The 23,621-nt window shown below is 35.9% G+C and overlaps 2 protein-coding genes across 29 annotated transcripts in view; one reads left to right on the top strand and one right to left on the bottom strand.

Annotated features, from left to right (window-relative positions):
* The window catches only part of DOP1A (DOP1 leucine zipper like protein A), a 105,980-nt gene that overhangs the window by 71,578 nt on the left and 10,781 nt on the right, over positions 1-23,621 (top strand). For 20 of the 26 annotated variants that reach the window (XR_012433639.1, XM_074037580.1, XM_065543776.1 and 17 more), the window contains 17 exons: positions 237-337; positions 1,697-1,956; positions 3,235-5,224; positions 6,053-6,164; positions 6,273-6,455; positions 7,989-8,114; positions 11,494-11,628; positions 13,207-13,262; positions 14,679-14,783; positions 17,549-17,615; positions 17,837-17,981; positions 18,226-18,305; positions 19,425-19,534; positions 19,810-19,959; positions 20,102-20,163; positions 21,862-22,014; positions 23,071-23,207. Coding sequence is in view for 25 of the 26 variants with exons in the window: in XM_074037580.1 (XP_073893681.1) it covers positions 237-337; positions 1,697-1,956; positions 3,235-5,224; positions 6,053-6,164; positions 6,273-6,455; positions 7,989-8,114; positions 11,494-11,628; positions 13,207-13,262; positions 14,679-14,783; positions 17,549-17,615; positions 17,837-17,981; positions 18,226-18,305; positions 19,425-19,534; positions 19,810-19,959; positions 20,102-20,163; positions 21,862-22,014; positions 23,071-23,207 (3,972 nt within the window). In the remaining variant the exon portion in view is untranslated. The remainder of the gene's footprint in view (positions 1-236; positions 338-1,696; positions 1,957-3,234; positions 5,225-6,052; positions 6,165-6,272; positions 6,456-7,988; positions 8,115-11,493; positions 11,629-13,206; positions 13,263-14,678; positions 14,784-17,548; positions 17,616-17,836; positions 17,982-18,225; positions 18,306-19,424; positions 19,535-19,809; positions 19,960-20,101; positions 20,164-21,861; positions 22,015-23,070; positions 23,208-23,621) is intronic. The other 6 variants (XM_065543782.1, XM_074037578.1, XM_065543778.1 and 3 more) reach the window with 2 other exon arrangements.
* PGM3 (phosphoglucomutase 3) overlaps positions 16,672-23,621 on the bottom strand; it is a 42,724-nt gene continuing 35,774 nt past the window's right edge. For 2 of the 3 annotated variants that reach the window (XR_012433643.1, XR_012433645.1), the window contains exon 14: positions 19,680-20,028. The gene's annotated coding sequence lies outside the window, so the exon portion shown is untranslated. Of the gene's footprint in view, positions 20,029-23,621 lie in introns of all 3 variants that reach the window. The other variant, XR_276371.5, reaches the window with a different exon arrangement.

Here is a 23,621-nt window from a genome sequence, read left to right as displayed (position 1 = left end):
TTTACGAGACAGGATGAGATGATAACCTTTAAGTTCAATATTTCTGTATATATTTACATATTTTCTGTGTTTCTACTTCCATAAAGAATAGAAATAAAGTTTATTGCAATGTGTGTTTGAATATTGTGGACGTTGAACGTAATACAGTACTCCTAAATAGTACTCTGATTTTACTAAAATCACTTAGTATCTTCAAGAGAGAAGAATATAATTTAAGCTCCCATGTTTCTCCTCAGAAAATAAGGATGGAAGCACATGCCAAGTTTGCAGTTCTTTGGCATCTAACGAGAGATCTCCATATAAATAAATCTTCCTCTTTTGTACGTTCTTTTGACAGGTCAGTTACATTTTATATTAAGATTTCACAGTAAGATATCTTAATGTTGCCTCTTTCCTTGAGTCTACTGTCTAGCTTGGCAAGTGTAGGAGATAGCAATTTATAAATTTTATAAAGAGAATTTATTATTTTGAAAACCATAAACTGTATTAAAATGCATGGCATTTTTACTCATCCACCAGATATTTACTTTCTGGTTTTGGAGTACCTGGTTTCCCTTCCCTTCCTTGGACAACTATTTATCACATTCCTACGAGGTGTCAGGCACCATTCTAGGTGCATTACTTAGAATGATAATGCAATGGATACAGCTTTCTTGAGTCTATATTCACATTTAGTGAAACTGCATATAAATAGTAGATTATGTGTTTCTCAAGCAATTATTTTCAATCTTCTGCCTAAACTAGATTTGTTAAAATCTATAGCCGAAAACACTAACAAATTATTTCCATGAATCCAGAGAACTTGTAGCTGCCTGAGAGTGGTTTTGGTTTTTGTCTGGACTACATAGGTGACTTCAGATATCAGATCTGCATTAAATTCCAAGGAGCTGCCATTTTTAGGTGGATTCACATATTGTCATAAGGTAGTCTCACCAGCCGGTCTCATAGTGGTGGCCATGAATCTGTGTTCAAGCTCAGCTCAGGATCAGAATTGTCCTCTACTGAACGTTATTTCAGCTGGTGCTTTTCAACCAGCATTACCATTTTTAAGTGATCTGATACTGAACCATATATTGAACCCCTACAGTGTATTGAATATATTGAACCTTTACTTTATAAATAATCATCTCTTACTTGACAACTATCTTTCCTAATTTTACAAGTGAGGGAATAGAGGTCAGGAAAAGTTGTTACTTGCCAAACACCACACAAAAGATTTGAATCTTGGGTTTTTCTGATTCCAAAGCACACTTTCATACCATTCACAGATTTTGCCTTGAATTAAGCACATAGCTTTGACTCACAGGGATAGTGTGAGCAGAGGAACATGGATCAACATGGAGTAATACTGACTTGCCGAAGGCTCAGTGCTTGATAATATGAACAGGAAAATGTTGCTAAAACAAGACTAATCATATTTTTTTTCAATTCTTCAGTATTAATCTTAGTAATGTATGCTTGTGAAATTTCAAAGCATAAGTATATTTTTAGAAGGGCAAAAGTTTTTTTCCTTTCTTATGCCTACTGAGACTATTGGGATTAAGATTATTAAAATGCTATGATCAAAATTTATCCTGAAGTATGACTACTTCAAAATAGTTAATTCAAAGTAAGAAACCCAATTTATTGATTTTATAAAAGAGTGTGACAAGGTAGATGTTTGGTTCTTTATTTTAATTATTTGTGTTTATTTTAGGTCACTGTTCATCATGTTAGATAGCCTTAACAGTCTCGATGGTTCTACTAGCTCTGTGGGACAAGCCTGGCTGAACCAAGTCCTACAAAGACATGATATTGCACGAGTTTTGGAACCATTGCTATTGCTCCTGCTTCATCCAAAAACTCAGAGGGTTTCAGTACAGCGTGTACAAGCAGAACGTTACTGGAATAAGGCTCCCTGTTATCCAGGAGAGGACAATGACAAGCATTTCATGCAAAATTTTGCCTGCAGCAATGGTGAATATCACATAGAAGTAGACAGCTTTATTTAGAATTATCAAAATAAGTGAATATTAACAGTAATTGGTGGAAGAACTGCATGTGAGATTTTCTCCATGGGCTTATTTTCTCCCCTCCTCATGCACTAGCAATGCTGTGTGGACCATGTCAGAATGTACTGTGTCAATGACCATCGTAGAGGATGTGGGTCTCTCAGTTGACTTTTTCAGGGCAGGAATCAGGCACAGCTCTGGTTGGAGACATTCTTCAGTTTTGATGGAAATATCTTTAGAGCTTAGTTAGCAATTCTGGTCCTACAGGCTCTGTAGATACTTCATTGGGAATTTATAGTAAACGTGTAATACACATTTTGTATTTCATGAGTCATTTTCCTCATCTTTTAGGAGAAGAATAATGCCCAACTTTCAAGGTTTTATTATGACCGTCAGATGTAGACATGTTTGTGACATGCCTAAATATTCACTGTTACTATATTACTACAAAGTCCATACTTTATAAACTGTTGAGTGATGCCTTCTATACAGTGATAATGTCCCCTTGTTTTATTTAAGGGACAAAAGACTCTCGCATATGTCATTTGTCTCTTGACAAACCCTGTGGGTCTGTAATGAAAAGATCATTTTACTGAGCAGGTTGCTGATGCCTGGAAGACTATGGCTTTCTCAAAGTCTCATGGCTAGTAAGTGATGAAGCTGAAACCAAACTGTCATATTCCTGCTTCATCTCTAGTGCGTTTCTACAGAGTCTTGGTTCCTCTCTCTGGCTTCTTTTCCACTGCTTCTTCTGAATCTTGTAAGAATTTGTATGACCCTGCTTATTGCCAGAGTGTCTTTCTGTTAATGCTTTATCTAACTCTGCTGAATTCTCACCTCCTCTCTGAGATCAGTGCCAGATCTCATCAATGATATGATTCTTTCCCTAAATTTGCTAGCATTTGGTATGTACTATTTTGTATGTCACTAAGCCTTCCACCTTTTCTAAAAGAAGAACATCATTAATGTATGCCACCTAAGAAATACAGAAATTAATTATATATTTGTGGTTTGCTGCTAATTTTAAACTCTTTAGAGAGTTTAGAAACAGCATAACTAAAGTGAGGTATTAGGGAGGAAAAATAAAACAAAATTTTCACCTGCAATAAAATAAAATGTAATTTTAGTAGGAAAATATAAGTAGATGATGACACTAATGATTAAAAATTTTGATCAGTCTACATTTCAATTATTTTAATGCATTTTGCATTTTTCTTCTTTTACTGTTTTTCTCATATATCAGTGAGCCAAGTACAACTCATCACATCGAAAGGAAATGGTGAAAAGCCACTTACCATGGATGAAATAGAGAACTTTAGTCTCACTGTGAATCCATTAAGTGACAGACTTTCCCTCCTAAGTACCAGCAGTGAGACAATTCCAATGGTTGTATCTGATTTTGATCTTCCAGACCAACAGATAGAAATACTTCAGAGTTCTGACTCGGGATGTTCACAGTCCTCTGCAGGGGACAACTTGAGTTATGAAGTTGATCCTGAAACCGTGAATGCCCAAGAGGATTCTCAAATGCTAAAGGAAAGCTCCCCAGATGATGATGTTCAGCAGGTAGTGTTTGACCTGATATGTAAAGTTGTAAGTGGCCTCGAAGTGGAATCTGCATCAGTTACATCTCAATTAGAAATTGAAGCTATGCCCCCAAAGTGCAGTGATATAGATCCAGATGAAGAGACAATTAAAATTGAAGATGACTCTATTCAACAGAGTCAGAATGTTTTGCTGAGTAATGAAAGTTCTCAGTTTCTGTCTGTGTCTGCAGAGAGAGGCCATGAGTGTGTGGCAAATGGAATATCCAGGAATAGCTCCTCACCTTGTATTTCAGGAACCACACACACTCTTCATGACTCTTCTTTTGCTTCCATAGAAACCAAATCTAGACAAAGGAGTCACAGTAGTATTCAATTCAGCTTCAAAGAAAAATTATCAGAAAAAGTTTCGGAGAAGGAAACAATAGTTAAGGAGTCAGGTAAACAACCAGGAGCAAAACCTAAAGTAAAACTTGCCAGAAAAAAGGATGATGACAAGAAAAAATCTTCCAATGAAAAACTCAAACAAACCAGTGTATTCTTTAGTGATGGTCTGGATTTAGAGAACTGGTATAGCTGTGGAGAGGGAGACATTTCTGAAATTGAAAGTGACATGGGTTCTCCAGGATCTCGGAAATCTCCCAGTTTCAACATTCATCCTCTCTATCAACATGTGCTCCTGTATCTCCAGTTGTATGATTCATCCAGGACTTTGTATGCTTTCTCTGCCATCAAAGCCATCTTGAAAACTAACCCTATAGCTTTTGTAAATGCCATTTCAACTACTAGTGTAAATAATGCATATACTCCTCAGTTGTCTCTCCTTCAGAATCTATTGGCCAGACACCGGATTTCTGTTATGGGCAAAGATTTTTATAGTCACATTCCAGTGGACTCAAATCATAACTTCCGGAGTTCTATGTACATAGAAATTCTTATTTCTCTCTGCCTATATTACATGCGTAGCCATTACCCAACCCATGTCAAGGTTACTGCACAAGATTTAATAGGCAATCGAAACATGCAGATGATGAGCATAGAAATTCTGACACTACTTTTCACTGAGCTGGCAAAAGTAATAGAAAGCTCAGCGAAGGGTTTCCCTAGTTTTATTTCTGATATGTTATCTAAGTGCAAAGTTCAGAAAGTGATTCTTCATTGTTTGCTGTCATCTATCTTTAGTGCTCAGAAATGGCATAGTGAAAAAATGGCAGGTAAGAACATGGTTGCTGTGGAAGAAGGTTTCTCAGAGGACAGCCTTATTAATTTTTCAGAGGATGAATTTGACAATGGCAGCACGTTGCAGTCACAACTTCTTAAGGTGCTTCAGAGGCTGATTGTTCTAGAACACAGAGTAATGACTATTCCTGAAGAGAATGAAACAGGTTTTGATTTTGGTATATCTGACTTGGAACACATCAGTCCCCATCAACCCATGACTTCTCTTCAGTATTTGCATGCTCAGCCAATCACGTGTCAAGGCATGTTCCTCTGTGCAGTGATACGAGCTTTGCATCAGCACTGTGCATGTAAGATGCACCCACAATGGATCGGTTTAATCACATCTACTCTGCCTTACATGGGAAAAGTTCTACAGAGAGTAGTTGTTTCTGTGACACTACAACTGTGCAGAAATCTAGATAATCTAATTCAGCAGTACAAATACGAAACAGGATTATCTGACAGTAGGTAAGAGGTGACTTTTAACTTTATTGGTACTGAAATTTTTTAAATAAATGACTGCTTAATGTCTGGAAAGTTGGTCACAACTTGAGTAAATAAATTAGTGGTTTTTGGTAGGTTACAAATAGTATATTATTTTCCACAAAAAAAAATGTGGCTCGAGGAAGAGTATCAATAAAAGAATCTAGAATGGAAAAGGGAAGGAATATTTAAACAGGCTTATTTTCTTCCAAGGACTGAAATTAATTTCACTGTTCTTCTTGCCTGAGCTGGCAAAACTAATAGGAAGCTTAGGAAAGGGTTTCCCGGGTTTTGTCTGCTTTATCTAAGTGCAAATCAGTTTTAGACTGAAAATAATTTAAATTTACAAATCTTTTCCATCCAATTTTGTTTTTTGTTTTGGATTTTCATGGTTTAGTGGCAAATTCAATCTGAGTCCCCATGCTCAAAATGAAGTCTGAAAAATTAGTTCCAGTAGACTATCTCATTTTTCAGAATAACCTTAGTTTCCACATGTAAAATAATAAGAAAACTGCCTTTGTTGTTTAATATTAATATGCCTGCCATTCCTCAGTGGCTAGAGATTCACTGGCCATCATGTGTTTATTTTGTATAGAATTCTTTAGCCAAGAGGAACTCTAGTATATTTAGTCCTACTCACTTATTTTGTAGATTAGGAAATAAAAGACCCTGATTTATTCTTTTAGCCATTTATTAATCTAGTATTTATTGCACATTTTCTATGTACCTGACACATTGTGAGTATTTCCTAGTGATAAAATATGAACTGTACTATCATAAAACTTGTGTTTAAATGAATGCATTTTATTTCAGGCCTCTGTGGATGGCATCAGTTATTCCACCAGATATGATTCTTACTCTTTTGGAAGGGATTACAGCCATTATCCATTACTGTTTGTTGGATCCAACTACACAGTATCACCAAGTAAGACTGCATAAATATTTGACTTCTTTTGAAAGACTATGAGGTCTAATATATTTCCATTTGTAAATCTCAGTAAGTAATGAGGTTTTTTCCCCCAACTGTTAATAGCTTTTGGTCAGTGTAGACCAGAAACACTTGTTTGAAGCACGCAGTGGAATCCTCTCAATCCTTCATATGATCATGTCCTCTGTGACACTGCTTTGGAGCATACTGCATCAAGCCGATTCTTCAGAAAAGATGATTATTGCTGCATCCGCATCTGTTACCACTATTAATCTTGGAGCTACAAAGGTTAGACAATTCATATTTAATATGTAGAGCTCAGAAGTCTGTTTGAGGACCTTCCCAAAGATTATATTCAGAATATGTGAATAATTTGTGTAGTATTTACAGGACCCTGCATAGATTAATTATCAAATAATTTTTAACAGTTTTCCTGGGCTATGGCTGACATGTCACAGAATTTGCCCATTTTTAAGTATACAATTCAGTAATTTTTTTAGTAAATTTACAAAGTTCACAACTTTGTAAATTTTTGAATATATCCTTTACCAGTCCAATTTTTGAATATGTGCTTTACCACAAAGATTCTTCGTGGCCATTTGCACTCACTCCCTGTTCCCATCCCTAATCCCAATCAACCACTAATCTATTCTCTCCATATATTGATTTGCTTTTTCTGAAAAAGTTCATATAAAGGGAATGATAATATTTGGTCTTTTGTGTCTGGCTTCTTTCACGTGACATATTTTTAAGGTTCATTCATACATGTTAGAACTTTGTTCCTTTTTTTTAGGGCATTTTAAATTGAGATTTTAATATGCCAAGCCCTCCTAGAAAACAATTTAGCAATATGTACAGACAGCTTTAAAGATTTCATAGTCTTTGACCTAGTAATCTACGTTAGGAGTGAATTCTAAGGTAATTGAAATTATACAAAGATGTATATACAAAGTGTTCATTATAGTATTATTTAATGGCAGAAAAAAGAGAGATCCTAAACAATGAATTAGGGAATGTTTAAATTATCCTTTCAGTGTTTCATTACATAGCCACTAATATTCATGGTTTTGAAGAATTCTTATTGGATGGAGAAGGGCTCAAAAGCTCAGTGAAACCGGGGATGTTACATAATTGAACAAATACCGTATTTTCGGTTATATAAAAATGTTATCTGTAGAAAAAGGAATAAAGTTTGCATTTTATCAGTAATTATCTCAGGATGATGGGACTAATTATTGATTTTTAATTTTTTTCTTCCTTGCTTGATATTTTCCAAATGCTGTGCCATGTCAAGTTGTCAAATTGATATCCTTCAATAACCTAATTTTACTCCTAGACCAGACCACCTGGATCTGGGATCCAAGAGAACACATAGGGAATTGGGAGAAGGATAAGGGTGGGAACCATTAGAACATTTGATCTAAGTTTTGATGCTTGGATTAAGCTATACTTTTTATGTTTTGTTTTACTTAAATAAAACAGAAGTTGTTTTATAATTATAGAATCCCTCACCTTTTTTTAAAGGACTCTATGTCAAACCTGCTAAGTTGAATTTTATATGTGTTGTGTTTTTCTAGTATCTTTTCACAGTGAATAGACTTGTATTTGGCTGATTGGTAGCGGTCATTTTATAGGATTTGTTTTTCTTTCAGAATTATAGTCATGTTGTAGCCCTTAATGTTATTAAAGTTTCCTCTAGTGTTATTTATATAGTAAAACCTGTAAGTACTATATTATTTCAAAGAAACCAAAAATGCAGTCTAGTTGTAAATGTTTTCATTTTTTTTAAATTTCACTTTCATTTGCTTCAAACTGTTTTAGAACTTGAGACAACAGATTCTTGAATTGTTGGGCCCCATTTCAATGAATCATGGTGTTCACTTTATGGCTGCCATTGCATTTGTGTGGAATGAAAGAAGACAGAATAAAACCACCACCAGGACCAAGGTATGTATTTAGACATTTGGCACTTTTTGTTTTGCATTTGGTGAGTACATGCTAATTTTCACTTCTCCATATATTGCAGTGGTGCTGGGGTAGATTGGAGTGTAAAGCAAAAGTTTGTTGACAGGTTTAGATAAATTGTTGCCTTAATTTCTTTAAGTATTGATTAAAATTTGAGGTCAAGGCTAGGTGCAGTGGCTCACACCTGTAATCCCAGCACTTTGGGAGGCTGAGGCAGGCAGGTCATGAGGTCAGGAGATCCAGACCAGCCTGGCCAACACAGTGAAACCCCATCTCTACTAAAAATACAAAAATTAGCTGGGCATGGTGGCACACGCCTGTAGTCCCAGCTACTTGGGAGGCTGAGGCAGGAGAATCGCTTAAACCCAGAAGGCGGAAGTTGTGGTGAGCCGAGATCACGCCACTGCACTCCAGCCTGGGCAACAAAGTGAGACCCTGTCTCAAAAAAATAAGTAAATAAAGATAAAAATAAAATTTGAGGTCAAATATAAAAGATATTATGTGGAAATGAAAGGAAATTAGTATGATATTAAAACTAAATAGAAATGGTAATATGGTACAGTATATTTTTTAAGTGCTAGTCATTTAGGGTCCAAAGCAAGGATATGGAGAAAAATTTTCATCTTGACTGTAGTTTATTATGATATGATAATTCAAAGAGTTCTTGTTTCTAAATATAATTTACAAATTTTTTTTTCTACTTTTTTTCATAGAGATGAGGTCTCACTTTGCCGTTGGTCTTAGCTGAGTTATGTATGTGAATTTTGTTGCTTTCTGAGTTTCAAAGCTCAAGAGAAATGCTCTATATTGAAAACAAATCACGGTACATTAGAATAGTAAGGCTATTGTATAACTTACATTTATATAAAAAATATGATTTTTTTCCACCTAACAATTCCTGATTTATTTTTGTGCTTTTACATTTTTAAAGTAATCAAAATAAACATTCACACCATATTACATTATTTGCATGTGAAGATTCAGTAGTAGATAGCACTCACATTGAAAATTTAAATCCTGTACTACTTAGAAGCAGTAAAGAACACTTGATTTAACATGGCATGTTGAAGCCAGGCACAGTGGCTCATAGCTACAGTCCTAGCACTTTGGGAGACCAAGGTGGGAGGATTGCTTGAGGCCAAGAATTCAAGACCTCATGAGACCCTGTCTTTACAAAATATAAAAATAGTGAAGTGTGGTGGCATGTGCCTGTAGACCTAGGTACTCATGAGGCTGAGGCAGGAGGATTATCAGGTATATTATAGCTGATATTATGTAATTCACATAGAGCAATACCTAGCACTTAATAATCACTGTGTAAATATTAGCTATATTATTATTCCTCATATTTAAATAGAGAGCCAAGGATTATCAGTCACATAAAGTCTCTAATGTGATAGACAGACTGAAACAGCTAGATTTTTAAAAGTCAAACAATGCAGATAACAGAAGAAAATGTAAATAATAATAATGTCCTTCAGTGGGTGAGACCATGAGGTAGAAAGGGAGAGTATAGGAAAGACCATTCCAAAAATTAAAATTTTTCATGGATATTAAAAATTCTACAGCAGAAACAAAGCAATATTTTTAGGAGGGTTGGAACAGAAAGTGGATAAATACCAGAAATGGAATACAAATTTAAAGATATGGAAAACAGGAGAAAAGAGATAAGAATATTAGAGAAGTGATACTAGAGACCTAGTATCTTTCTGCAGAATTTAAAAACAAGAGGAGAAAAATACAAAGAAATAATACAATAAAATTCCTCAGGAATGAAATAAATACGTTTCCAGATTGTGCGTAGCACTGTGAAAAGAGATCTGCACAAAGATTAGCATGTAATTTCAGAACACTGGAGATAAAGAAGAGATCCTAAAATCTTCTGAAGAAAGAATACTGGTCACATTCAAAAGAATAAAGATGAGATTTGTTAACAGCAACACTGGGAATTTTGATGGGAAGGTAGTTTCAATCCATAATTCTATCTCCAGCCAAACTGTCACTCAGAACATTTTCAGCTATGCAATGTCTCAACAACAACAACAACAACAGCAAGGAAAATTGCTATCAGTTCACTTTTTCGCGGCTACTGGAAGATGTAAGTCCACCAGAGGAGGAATAAACCAAGAATGAAGAAGACGAGAGATCCAAGAAACAGGGGTTCCAACACAAAAGAGACAGCAAGGGGAATCTCTGAGATAATGGTAACAGGAGACATATCAAGATGACACTGTGTAGCAAACCTAGAGAGTATCAGCCCAGGGTAGAATAAAAAGACATCTAACAGAAATGTCTCAAGGAAAAAAGAGAGGGAGGAAAAGATACAAATTAATTACCTGAAGTATTTGAATATGTAATTAGAGATGTACAGTTGAAGTATTTAGGGATGAATTTTTAATAGGTGCAGAGAAAATGAAGCAAACAAAGCAATTAGCTCCAGGAAAAACAAAAAGTTGTACCATAAAACAAATACAATGCTAGTACAATACACAGTGCAACCACAAATAATCATGTGAACATTAGATATGGATTTAAATAAAAATACGGTACAACAGTGTTGGCAGGATAGGTAGAAAAGTGTAAGAGAGAGCTACATCTTTGTCTTCCAAAATAATGAATAGATAATGTGTAAAAGAAAATCAGGAAATAGGAAAAATAGTACTGTATGTTATTTAGACAAAATGGAAAAGAACTTAAGGAGTTCAGCATGGTTGCTTTGGGGCATGGGAAGAGATATAGGACAATACCATTTTTTTTTTAATAAAGCTTATTGTTCTGTTTTATTTTTTGAGGTGATGAACATGTATTGATTAGAAAAAAATAAATTTTGACCCTGAGCAACATAGGGAGACCCTGTCTCCACAAAAAAATTAAAAAATTATCTGGGCATAGTGGCATGCCTGTGGTCTCAGCTACTCAGGAGGCTGAAGCAAGAGGATCGCTTAAACCTATGAGGTTGAGGCTGCAGTAAACTGTAATTGAGCCACTGCACGCCAGCCTTGGAGACAGAGCAAAACCCCATCTCAAAAAACAAAAAAAATATATATATATATAAAAAATAAAAGTAAAATTTGCCTAAAGTAGTCAAGGGACTTGAAGAGGTCTTTAATAAAGGGACTTAAATAGAGGCCAGGGCTGTGTGCGGTGGCTCATGCCTGTAATCCTAGCACTTTGGGGGGCCAAGGCACCAGGATCACTTTGAGCACAGGAGTTTGAGACAAGGCTGAGCAAAATAGCAAGACCTCATCTCTATAAAATCTAAAAAAAGAAGAAGTCATAAAATACTCTCTTAATTCTGTAACTTCCCCTAAAAGACTTATATACACACATACATACATAAATACAATGATTTATTACCTAGGTCATTCCTGCAGCCAGTGAAGAACAGCTTTTATTAGTGGAATTGGTTCGTTCAATCAGTGTCATGAGAGCAGAAACTGTTATCCAGACTGTAAAAGAAGTTTTAAAGCAGCCACCAGCCATAGCCAAGGACAAGGTAAGAAAAAACTCTTCTTCACATGTGTTTACAATTCTGTTTCAGAAATTATGCTGGTAAGATTTTTTTTTGTACAATAATGTCCTTTCAATATAGTACAGATTGCAGAGATGGCTGCATGTGGCGCTCACACTGCTTCAATCAAAACAATTATCAATATTTGTAGTGACTTGCTATTCTGATTATTCAGTAGTCAGTGAAGAGCAGTTAACTGCTCATCTCTTCATATGTTCCTCAAAGGCAGTCAGGGATCATGTGACTAAATTCTCAGGGGAGATTTTTCTGGTCACTTAAAGAACATAAGCCAGAGCTCAAGATTTGCTTCTCTCAGTTGTTGCCATTTTTCACAGCTTCCTTATTGCTTTCTTTTCTGAATGAATCTCTTAACTCTGTGAACTCCCCAAATTTTGCTGTAACCTTAGTTCTAGTCAATGTCATTTCTTGACCATGTGTAATACTGTGCTATGCAAGGGCCACACTATGAATGACATAGTCTCTGCACACACATTGCTTTGTCTCCAGGCAAAAATAAAAGTCTACAAATTAGGAATATTATGGACTTTTCTACTTTTTCTGCTCTTTGTTCAGGCAATACCAAGAGGTCGCATTTTCTCAGAAAGTATTTACCAGCTACAAACATTAGACTTTGAGCCAAGCCAAAATAGACCTAATCATATCCTTTAAAGAATTATGACATATATCTGAAAATGTTGAATTATGTTTTCCTTTTATCTTGAGTTTCCAAAGGGAGTAAGATGTGTGTGAATAGTCAGTGTCCTTATTAAGCTTTTAATAAAAACTGGGGCATTTGTCATAGGATTTTTAGTTTGTTTTTAGAGTACCTATTTGTGCCAGACATTGAGCTACACATGAGGGATATGAAAACAAATTAGAGCCAATCCACCATCCTGTGCCACCAATCTGTGTCCCCTTATTAAGTTCTGAATCTATCAGACACTTGATTTTTCTTTGTGTGGTAAAACGGGAAACCTTCAAGGAAATAGTTGGGACTAAAAAAGCACAAATTGATAAACGTCAGTGGTCATCAATATCATTCTCCGGCCTCTCATTAATTTCCAAGGGCAGGTGTTTTATTTTTATTATATATTACACTCAACACTATCTTTAATTTAGTGGCTATATTTAAAGCTCTTAGGAATTGATCACAAATTTGAACTACACTAACTGAACAGATATGTGTAATAAGACTTAAATACGCATTTCATTAAAAATCTCAATTCTAATAGCACCAAGCATAAGCTACCTAAAATAGTGTTGATACTTATAGAGTACATGAATCATTTAAAAGTGAGTGGTGGACTGTCAACTTCTGATATATGGAAGGAAAAATTGACAATCTTTCCATTCCTTCCATCTATTTTCAACTTTTAAAATAGCTCTTGTGTTATGAATTTTTCCTACTAAGTGGAAGAGAGCTGCATGGCTCATTAATGAAAAATTTATTATTTTGTTCTTTTAATTTTTTTAATTAAAAATTGGCAGTAAGATACAACGTTGCAACAATGAAAAAGAAAAGGCAGCATTCTTCACTATAAAATTGATTTCTTTTATTTATAGAAACATCTTTCTTTGGAAGTCTGCATGCTTCAGTTTTTCTATGCTTATATTCAAAGGTAAGATTACTGATATTGATCTCTCCTTACTATGTTGCTAGAAACAGAGAAACATTACTTATGGATATATTAACACAAGTAATGAGTATCTTAATGACTCAGCCATGTATATCCTACAAACCTAAAGACCTAAGGATATTGACGATTCCTAGATAGTAAAACACTGAATTGTGATAAAATCATTTAAACATAAATGAAAAGCTGAACCTATTCGAAACTATGCATATTGCAACTGAATCCATTATTTTGGTATAGGTGAACATACAGTAATTCATTCTGCTTTTTTAATGTTAGGAATGATTACATGAAATACCTTATTTTGCATTTTGCATTTAACTGACCTGTGAACAGAAGTTATGATTTGAGTTTTATAACTTCTTACTCAAGAACCTGACTCTTCATCCTCCTTTATAATTCCATTTTATTCACCAAACTCAGCCTCCATTTGTATTCTATGACTAGCATTATAAGGTCAGGCTACTGAGTGTATTTAAACTGGTTGTGACCTAGAGCAAGGACTACCTAAAATCTGAACTTACATACAGAGAAGTGTTAGGGTTAAGGTCAGACTGAAACAAAGATAGTCTTCATTAGTTTTACAGGTCAAAGACTAATGTTCATTTGACAGCCTTCCATAACATGAGGTAGAGACTTAAAAGGTGAAGGAAAAAGAACTAAGAGGGAAATGGAGAGACGAGGCTAGGGAGTGGGTGACTGTGATATCAGTAGTTAAACTGAGAATTACTGCAGTCGTATTTTACTTTTGAGATCCCATGTGACAAATGGGATTTCAACAGAAAAATGTCTAGATTAAGAAACTGCAGGCTAGGCGTGTTGGCTCTCGCCTGTAATCCCAGCACTTTGGGAGGCCGAGGCGGACGGATCACAAAGTCAGGAGATCAAGACCATACTGGCCAACATGGTGAAACCCCGTCTCTACTAAAAATATAACAATTAGCTGGGCGTGGCGGTGCACGCCTGTGGTCCCAGCTACTCAGGAGGCTGAGGCAGGAGCGAATTGCTTGAACTGGGGAGGTGGAGGCTGCAGTGAGCTGAGATCACGCCACTGCACTCCAGCCTGGGCAACAGAGCAAGACTCCATCTCAAAAAAAAAAAAAAAAGAAAAATTGCACTGGGGCCAGATGCAGTGGTTCACGCCCGTAATCCCAACACTAAAGCTTGATCCCAGGAGTTTGAGACCAGCCTGGGCAACATGGTGAAATTCCATCTCTATTTAAAAAAAAAAGAAATTGCATTGATATTTTAACTGTGTTGGTTTACTAATTAATGTTAGTAAAAATGAAGTTTTTAGGAATTTTGTTCTATCATTGTCTATAAAAATTTAGAGAATGTTCCACAAACTATTAGAAAACCATAGTTTATTGTGGCTTTTGTGTAAACTGTATTATCTTGCAGAATTCCAGTGCCCAATTTAGTGGATAGCTGGGCGTCACTGTTGATACTTCTGAAAGACTCTATACAACTGAGTCTTCCAGCTCCAGGGCAGTTTCTTATACTTGGGTAAGCAATTTCACTTAAATATATTATTTCAAATAAAAGGATAATGTTAATTGTCCTAGTTGCCAAGAATTCATAACAGATGTTTTAGGTGACAGTGATCTCTCTACCTTCTCATAGTATTCTTGAGATGCAAAACTAGATATATAAGGCCTGTTTAAGAAAAAGAAAGTGGGAGGCAGGGTGAGAGGACGAAACAGTCTATGTTTATACATATACAAAATGTAAGTACACTAACATAAAACTGTTACAACAGTAGCTGTTCTGTGGTGGTGGAGAGTGTGGGATGGAAAGGGGAGGGGGTGATGTAGCATGGCTGAAGGGGAACTTCATAGAGGAGGGACACCTGCGCTGGGCCCCAAACCTAAACAGGCTGGGAAAATTTTTCTCTCTGTGTCTTGGAGTTTCCTGCTTTATCTTAATGATTTATATGATTATTTGATAAATGTTAGTCACCCATGACTGCAAGTACTGGGATGTCATAGACAGTCTCAGTTTTTTGCTTGCCATTATTCTTGATTCCTAATAGGTCCCCAGTAAATACCTGATAAGTGGATAGAGGTGGTGGGCACAGAAAGCCTTCTTTATGAAACAGGAAGGGGAAGGGTATTCTGGGGCAAAGTACATTGTCTGGTTTGGTAATAGAGCAGGGCACAAGCAGTGGTATAGTGGAAAATAAGGCTGGGTGAAAAAGGGAGATGGGAGCTAGATGGGGCAGGATCTTGAATTTTATTTTAAAGAATATGGTCTTGAAAGGGAGTGGGAGAGGTTGCAGGTTTTTGAGGAGAGACACGATTGGCATGTTAGTAGTAGGCTAGATCAGAGGGGAAAGAGGCTAGACTAGGAATTCTGTTTCAAGTGGGAAGTGTGGGGATGGTTTCAACTATTGATGGGATTGAAAGAACAGGATGAAGAAGGAGAAGAGGGCAGCAAAGGAGACAGAAAGGGAAGTATCAAAAAGTTAGAAGAAAACCAGGCATTTAATTGTTCCAGAACCAAAGGGAGGTTAAGAGGGCATGGTTAACACCTTCAGAGAGGTTAAGGAAGGTGAGGAATAATAAAAGGCTATGTTTGTTGACAATCTGGACAGGCATCCTGATTATCTAATCACCAATGATCTGATGATTTAGGAGAGAGGGTTTGTAGAGGTAGAAGCACAGATGTGTTAACAGCAAATGCTTAGTGTGGGAAAGTAAGTGTTGATTCCTCTTTGAGGATATTTGATCATGAAAAGAAAGAAAGAAGCCACGTGCGGTGGCTCATGCCTGCAATTCCAGCACTTTGGGATGCTGAAGCAAGAGGATTGCTTGAGCCTGGGAGTTCGAGACCAGCCTAGGCAACATAGGGAGACCCTGTCTCTACAAAACATTTAAAAATTAGCCAGGCGTGGTCACACGTGCCTGTAGTCCCAGCTACACAGGAGTTGTCATAAGGTTCAGAGAGGGAATGTATGTACAGTTGTTGGAATCATCACCAAATAACCCTGCTGGCTAATTTCATCAAAAAATTAAGTTCATTTGTTATGATCTGTAGCTGTTCCCCTCCAATATTTTACTGTTTCCTCACATGCCTTTTCTTCCTTTCAGAATGAAGGATCCTCTTCTTTTTCAACATGTGCATATTCTGAATGTTAAAACTAAAAGTTGGAAGTTGAACATTTTCAGTTATACTAGAAACTCAATTTCCTTTTAAAATTTGTCAGTTTACCTTTTTGCCAACCATTGTACTGATCCTCTAAAATTACCTAATTAAAAATAGAAGTTGATGAAGGTTGCTCTTTAGTTTCATTTTACATATTAGTTTGGAAGTAATTGTGCATATATTTTATCTTTTAAAAAATCATGTCAGAGTGAATATTGAGTAGACTCTTAGCAAATAATGAAAATGGAAATTTTTTTCTTCATGGACTATTTTTAATGTGTTATGGTAAGAAATCGTTTCTAGGTTACAATTTAGGATTTTTTAAACTTTTCTGTTTATATATAAAACACATATGGAAAAATATACAAATAGTATACAACTCTACAAATGCAAAGTTTGTAAAAAGCAGGCATACCACTATATCATTACAAACTTAAATTAAGAAACAAAACACCGTATGTCCCTCTGCACCTCTCCCAGTTACTATTCTTTTCTTTCCCCAAATGTAACCACTAGTCTAACACCAAAGATGGATTTCGCCTTGTTTTTGAACTATAAGTATATATAAATATTTTGTGTCTGGCTTCTTTTGTTCAACATAATGTTTATGAGATTCATTCATGTAATTATAATATCTGTAATTTATTTTCATTGTTGTTTAGTGTTTGAGCATTCTGCAATTTGTTTTTTCTTTGATATGGGATCTTGCCATCTTGCCAGGTTTCCCAGGCCAGAGTGCAGTGGTTATTCACAGCATGATCATAGCACACTGCAGCCTTGGCCTCAAGCAATTATCCTGCCTTAGCCTACCAAGTAGCTGGAACTACAGGCATGCACCACCATGCCTGGCCACATTCCACAATTTATCTTTTCTGCCCTTGCTGGACATTTGGGTTCCTTCCACTTTGGGGCTCTTACAAATAATACTGCTTTGAGCATCCTTATACAGTGTCTTTTAATGAATATGTTTATGAATTTCAGTTGAGTCATAGGATATATACATATATTAAATATTTAAAATGGAAATCAAGAGCATTAAGCCACTTAACTCATGGTGAGAAATTAGATCACATTAGTTTCTTTTAGACTGATATTTCCCGTTTCTGTTTTCTCTTTATCCCTTTTAGGGTTCTGAATGAGTTTATTATGAAAAACCCTAGTTTGGAAAATAAGAAAGACCAAAGAGACCTTCAGGTAAGGCAGTCTGAGTTAAGAGCTGTTGTCAAAAGTGTTTCTCAGTGCACTCAATTTGAAAATGAGAGAGTCAAATAAGATAAACTGAAGTTTCTTTCAACTCTGAACATTCTATGGGAATCAGTAATGTCTATTGTAAAATATCTATGATCAGAAATATAAACTACAGAAGTTCATAACTAGTGTGCACGTGTGTACATATGTAGTTCTTATTTTTTTAGGATGTAACTCACAAAATAGTGGATGCAATTGGTGTAATTGCTGGTTCTTCTCTGGAACAAACAACGTGGCTGCGACGAAATCTTGAAGTTAAGCCTTCTCCCAAAATAATGGTAGATGGAACCAATTTGGAATCTGATGTTGAAGGTATTCATTTAGGTTTATTATCTGTAAGCAGGCATATATTTACTAAGAAATCATTTTGCCTAGCACTATAAGTACCACAAATTTATCCCTTTTCTCGTGTATAACAAATAACTTTTTTTCAGTGGGAATTATATATACACGTACATATATACGTGTATATACACACACATACACACACATATACACATATAAACTTTGTTTTCAGTGGGAACTAGCCATATCTTTAATTTTCTCTTATTTATAGATATGTTATCACCTGCAATGGAAACCGCAAACATAACTCCTTCTGTATATAGTGTCCATGCATTGACATTACTCTCTGAGGTAAATATTAAGCTTTTTCACATGAACTCTCAAGTAGACTGTTTCATTATTAAAAATTAGCAAGTAATTTTTATAGAGAAATTTATAATTTGAGAAACTATTTTGTGCTTCTAGAAATCACTGTATAGAATTAACAAATACAAAGTTTTGGCCTTTTATGTATTTGGATTAGTTTGCCAAACGTTAGTGATAAATTTAGATATTGCTCCCCTTCTCCATGTCCTTTTTTTTTTTTTTTTTTTTTTTTGAGATGAAGTTTCACTCTTGTTGCCCAGGCTGGAGTCAAGTGGTGTGATCTCGGCTCACTGCAACCTCTGCCTCCCAGGCTCAAGCTATTCTCCTCCCTCAGCCTCCTAAGTAGTTGAGACTATGGGTGTGCACCACCACACCCAGCTAATTTTTGTATTTTTAGGAGAGACAGGGTTTCACCAAGTTGGCCAGGCTGGTCTAGAACTCCTGACCTCAGGTAATCTGCCCACCTCAGCTTCCCAAAGTGCTGAGGTTACAGGCATGAGCCACCGCGCCCAGCATGGGGAGAAGTGAAGGTGATCTAAAGCCTGCCACTATAATGTATTTTACAATTTACCAAACATTTCTATGTACATTGTCTGACAGGCTCTTTTTTATATCCTATTATACACGTGCCATTTTGTTTCCTCTTTGCAGATGTGGATAGTGACCTTTACAAGATCCGAACAATAGGACTATGGCCAAATATCTGTTAATTGACAGTTTTGGAATTTGAACAGTCCAGTTAAATTGTTTGGTTTTTTTTTCTAAACTACATTTTAGCTGTTAGGGATAAAAGAATACTGTAGTTTCTAGTACTAAATTCACTGTTTACTCACTGTCACAGAAGGTTCTTGAACTCTTTTCTTTTTTGTACTTCCCTATCTCAGTTGGAAATGGCAAGATTTGCCCATATTTATATCCTATAGTAACAGTGTACAAAAAACCAGATGGTGGAAAAACTTATTAACATAAAAATGATTCAGGAAGATTTAATTTTAAATTTTTCTAATTTTAAGTAGTCTAGGTTTTCTAACAAACTGAAAATCAGTACCTTGGGATGACATCAGTTTCACCTCATATGTTACTCTTCATTTTTTGTTTTTATAGGTTTTGGCTCATCTTTTGGATATGGTTTTCTATAGTGATGAAAAGGAGCGGGTTATTCCTTTACTTGTAAATATTATGCATTATGTTGTGCCCTACCTCAGAAATCACAGGTACTATTATTATTTAAATAGTTTTTTAAATTAATTTCATCGCCTGCTAGAAACAAGTTCTGTTCCCTTATTGCCATTTCTAGAATTATTACAAAATGACATTTTTACCTTGAATTATAATTATTTTTTAAAAATGCATATAATATTTTTCTTATGGTGCTTTTTATTTCATATCTTCATGTCACTGTCTTAGGCAAATGTGAACATTTATGTATAACTTGATAGGATGTTTAAAGTTAGGACATATAGGTTAAGATGGTTTTTCTTCCTTGTAGTGCACATAATGCCCCTAGTTATCGAGCTTGTGTCCAGCTGCTCAGCAGTCTTAGTGGGTATCAGTACACACGGAGAGCTTGGAAAAAAGAAGCTTTTGACCTCTTTATGGATCCCAGTTTCTTTCAGATGGATGCCTCTTGTGTTAATCAGTAAGTTGTCCTCTCGTTTGTATTCAGTATGATAATGCACCTCACAGTCTGTTGACATCAGCTACTCCCCTGGAAAGTTAGAATACTGTTCTTTAACAGTAACAACATAATCTTAATTACATGTAATCCTTATCTCTTTCAGTTGGAGAGCAATTATGGACAATCTGATGACACATGATAAAACAACATTTAGAGATTTGATGAGTGAGTATTATGGGATGACAATCCAAGTTCTTTCCTGTACATGATTCCTTCTTTCTGTTTACTTTTACTCTTTTCTGGAGACTAGGAGACTACTGAATGAGCTCTTTGTCAAGGGTCGGTGGGGATATATGCTCTAGAGAAAGCACACTACTTTCTATATGCTATGGGAATATAATCTTAAAATTTACAACTTAAGTGATAAATAATAAGTAAAACTATTTGTCCTTTTGCAGCTACTAGTGGAAGGAAGGGGCCATGTCTAATTATTTCCTCATCACACAGCATCATACCCAGCACATAACAGCACTCAATAAATAATTATTCAGTGAATGAGAAACTGACAGATGGTGAAGTGAAAAAGGCAGGCAGTTGAATCCACCTTATCAGACAAGTCACTTTAAATATCTGGGGCTCTGTTTATTTCATCTGAAGGAAGAAAGGTGCCAAGAAGGGCAGAATCACCCCACATCCCCTCTTTCTTTCTACTCTTATCTTGATTGGTTTTATAGTTTAGGATTCCATTTAGAATTTCATCTGAAGAAAAGAGTTTTAAAAAACGTTTGAAAGTTATCAAACTTAAATAGCAGTGACATTGTATGATTCTGTAGTATTTTTTAACAAATTCTTTAGCCAAAGCTACAGTTTTCTCATTTGGAAAAAGGGCAGAATATCTGTTTTATCTTCATAGGATTGTTTTAAGGTTCAGATTAATCCATTCAACAAATGTTTATTAAAAGACAACAGTGGGCCCCTCATTGCACTAACCTTAATCAAATTTTAAAAGTTGTGAAGGAAATAAAATAGGGCAATGTGTGATGGATTTTAAATAACAGCTAAACAGCTCATATACAAGGTGAAACTAAAGAAGCCAACCATGAGAAGGCCTAGGGTCAAAATATTCCAGGAATAGGGAACAAAAATCACAAAGGTTGGCTGGGCGCAGTGGCTCACACCTGTAATCCTAGCACTTTGACAGGCCAAGGCAGAAGAATTGTTTGAGGCCAGGAGTTTGAGACCAACCTGGACAAAATAGCAAGACCCCAGCTCTACAAAACAAAAATTTTAATTGGCCAAATGTGGTATGTACCTGTAGTCTCAGCTACGCAGGAGGCAGGAGGATTGCTTGAGCCCAGATGGTTGAGGCTGCAGTGAGCCATGATTGTGCCCACTGCACTTCAGCCTGGGTGACAGAGCAAGATACCATCTCGAAGAAAAATACAAATAAATTGCAAAAGTCTTGGGATGCAAGCACACTTGGTGCATTGAGGGAATGACAAGACAATGTGGCTACAGCAGAATGAGTCAAGGGTGAGTAATGACTTGAGGAAGGAGAGGTACGTAGGCAAGGCTATACCAGAAAGTATTTTTAAAGTAACAAGAAGGATTTAAGCAGATGGCCTCAAATATTAAAGGGTTTCCTCAGGGTTTTATATAAATGGTATTATTAGTGGTTTTACCTTCTAAAACCTACAGTTCTAAATTTTCCCCTCTCCATCAAAACTCCTACCATTTTGGTCCTCTGGCTTACGTATGCTGGATCTGTTTGCCAGCCTGTCTGCCCCAGAGAGGGGCATCAAGTTTTGTATCCCAAGCTCCTCTCAGTTTTGGATGTCATAGAGCATATAGCTATTTTTTAAAACAACAGAATAATCTTTCTTCAAATGACAGTGTCACAGTCTCTTTCACTTGCTTTTTCAGCACGCGTAGCAGTGGCTCAAAGCAGTTCACTTAATCTCTTTGCAAACCGTGATGTGGAGCTAGAACAGAGAGCCATGCTTCTTAAAAGATTAGCATTTGCTATTTTTAGCAGTGAAATTGACCAGTACCAGAAATATCTTCCAGATATACAAGGTAAAAAATGAAAAACCCTTTATCTTCTCTAACTATAGGATTTTGGTTCCTTAGAAAATACTTCTCTAAATTCTAAGTTGGGGTAAAATATATCAAGTGTAGATCAATTGGGAATTAGAAATTTTTCTACTGAAACAACGAAAATTATCAATGCCAGCATCTAAAAGAAATCATCACTGAGTTGTAGGACTTGCCTAAATGTGGTCTCTATTTTATTGTTTAGTTCAAATTTCTTAGGAATTCATGTTTGAAGATGAGGTATAAGATGATTTTGCTGCAGGCAGGCATGTTAGCATGTTCTCCTTGTCGAGAAGAATTTGTGTACTCTGAGAAGACCAAAATACAAGGTAAAGCCAGGAAATTGTGGCTAGAAGTAACACCTGGAGATCTGTAATTTGGGAACTGCAAGGGGGATTATGTAATATTTTTGGTAACTTCATTAAGCGGGTTTGGTGACCTTCTGTGTCCAGAAGGTTATCAGTACACACATCATCACCCTGTACCACCAAATAGCTCCACAATGGGGATTTATCCAGAACAGAATTATTTGCTGCTCGAGTCAGCATACTCTAAAGCCTCTAGCCTCAGGAGCCAACATGGGAACATGATAGTTGTCACTCTCTAGGGAGAATTTTCTTTTCTCCCAGAAGACAAATGATTCCTAATTTCCGATATACAAAATGTACACTATTTGTCCCTATAATTTTTTTTTTGTTTAAGTTGACTAGATCAGTGCTACTGAAAGTATGGTCCATGGACCAGTAACCAGTCTGTTATCCCATCCATAAGTACAAAAATTTAGAGTAAACATTTTAAACTTTGATTTGCTATTTGACAGAATCTGCTTAATAAGAAAATGACATTTGTATTCTATGTATCTTTGTTTAATTGGAGTTTTCTTATTCATTATTTTATGAAAATATCTCCAACAGTTTGGAATTTTGTTTAAGTTTATCCTTTACTACAGATAGTTTGAGAGTACTGGACCAAATGATATAGAAAGTTTTATGTGATAAAGATTATTTAGTTACTGAAAATGCTCTGCATTTCTTTCAGAGAGATTGGTCGAGAGTCTCCGTTTGCCACAGGTGCCAACTCTCCATTCTCAAGTGTTCCTGTTTTTCAGAGTATTACTTTTAAGAATGTCTCCCCAACATCTTACCTCACTCTGGCCTACCATGATTACAGAACTTGTGAGTTAATTTTAATTCAGTCAGGTTATAAATCTAAATGATAAAACAGTGATTAGTTTCCATGTGCTTACTAGACACAACAAATATTGGGAGAGAACTGAGCTGTAGTTAAACCAGTTACTGATACTTTTTTACAGTTGAAAATAGTAAAACAAGTCAGATTCCATTTCCGTACAGCTTAAATTTACAAATAGGCAACACAGATGGATGGCCAGCTCCTTGTGAATGATGACTTTCTTGGATCTGGTTTAGTGTTTAGTCTGTACTACACTACATTTTTAACTCTGTCAAGGCCTACCATCCTGACAATAGCAGCTGGACCTATTTACAATAGCTGTAGCAATACCTCTAGTGATCGAGATGGCCGAGCTGGATTTAACTGCTCTGACATATTACATATACTCACTCTTGAAG

The sequence above is a fragment of the Macaca fascicularis genome, chromosome 4 (assembly GCF_037993035.2).
Source record: "Macaca fascicularis isolate 582-1 chromosome 4, T2T-MFA8v1.1".
NCBI lineage: Eukaryota > Metazoa > Chordata > Mammalia > Primates > Cercopithecidae > Macaca > Macaca fascicularis.
This window is presented reverse-complemented; position numbering and strand designations above follow the sequence as displayed.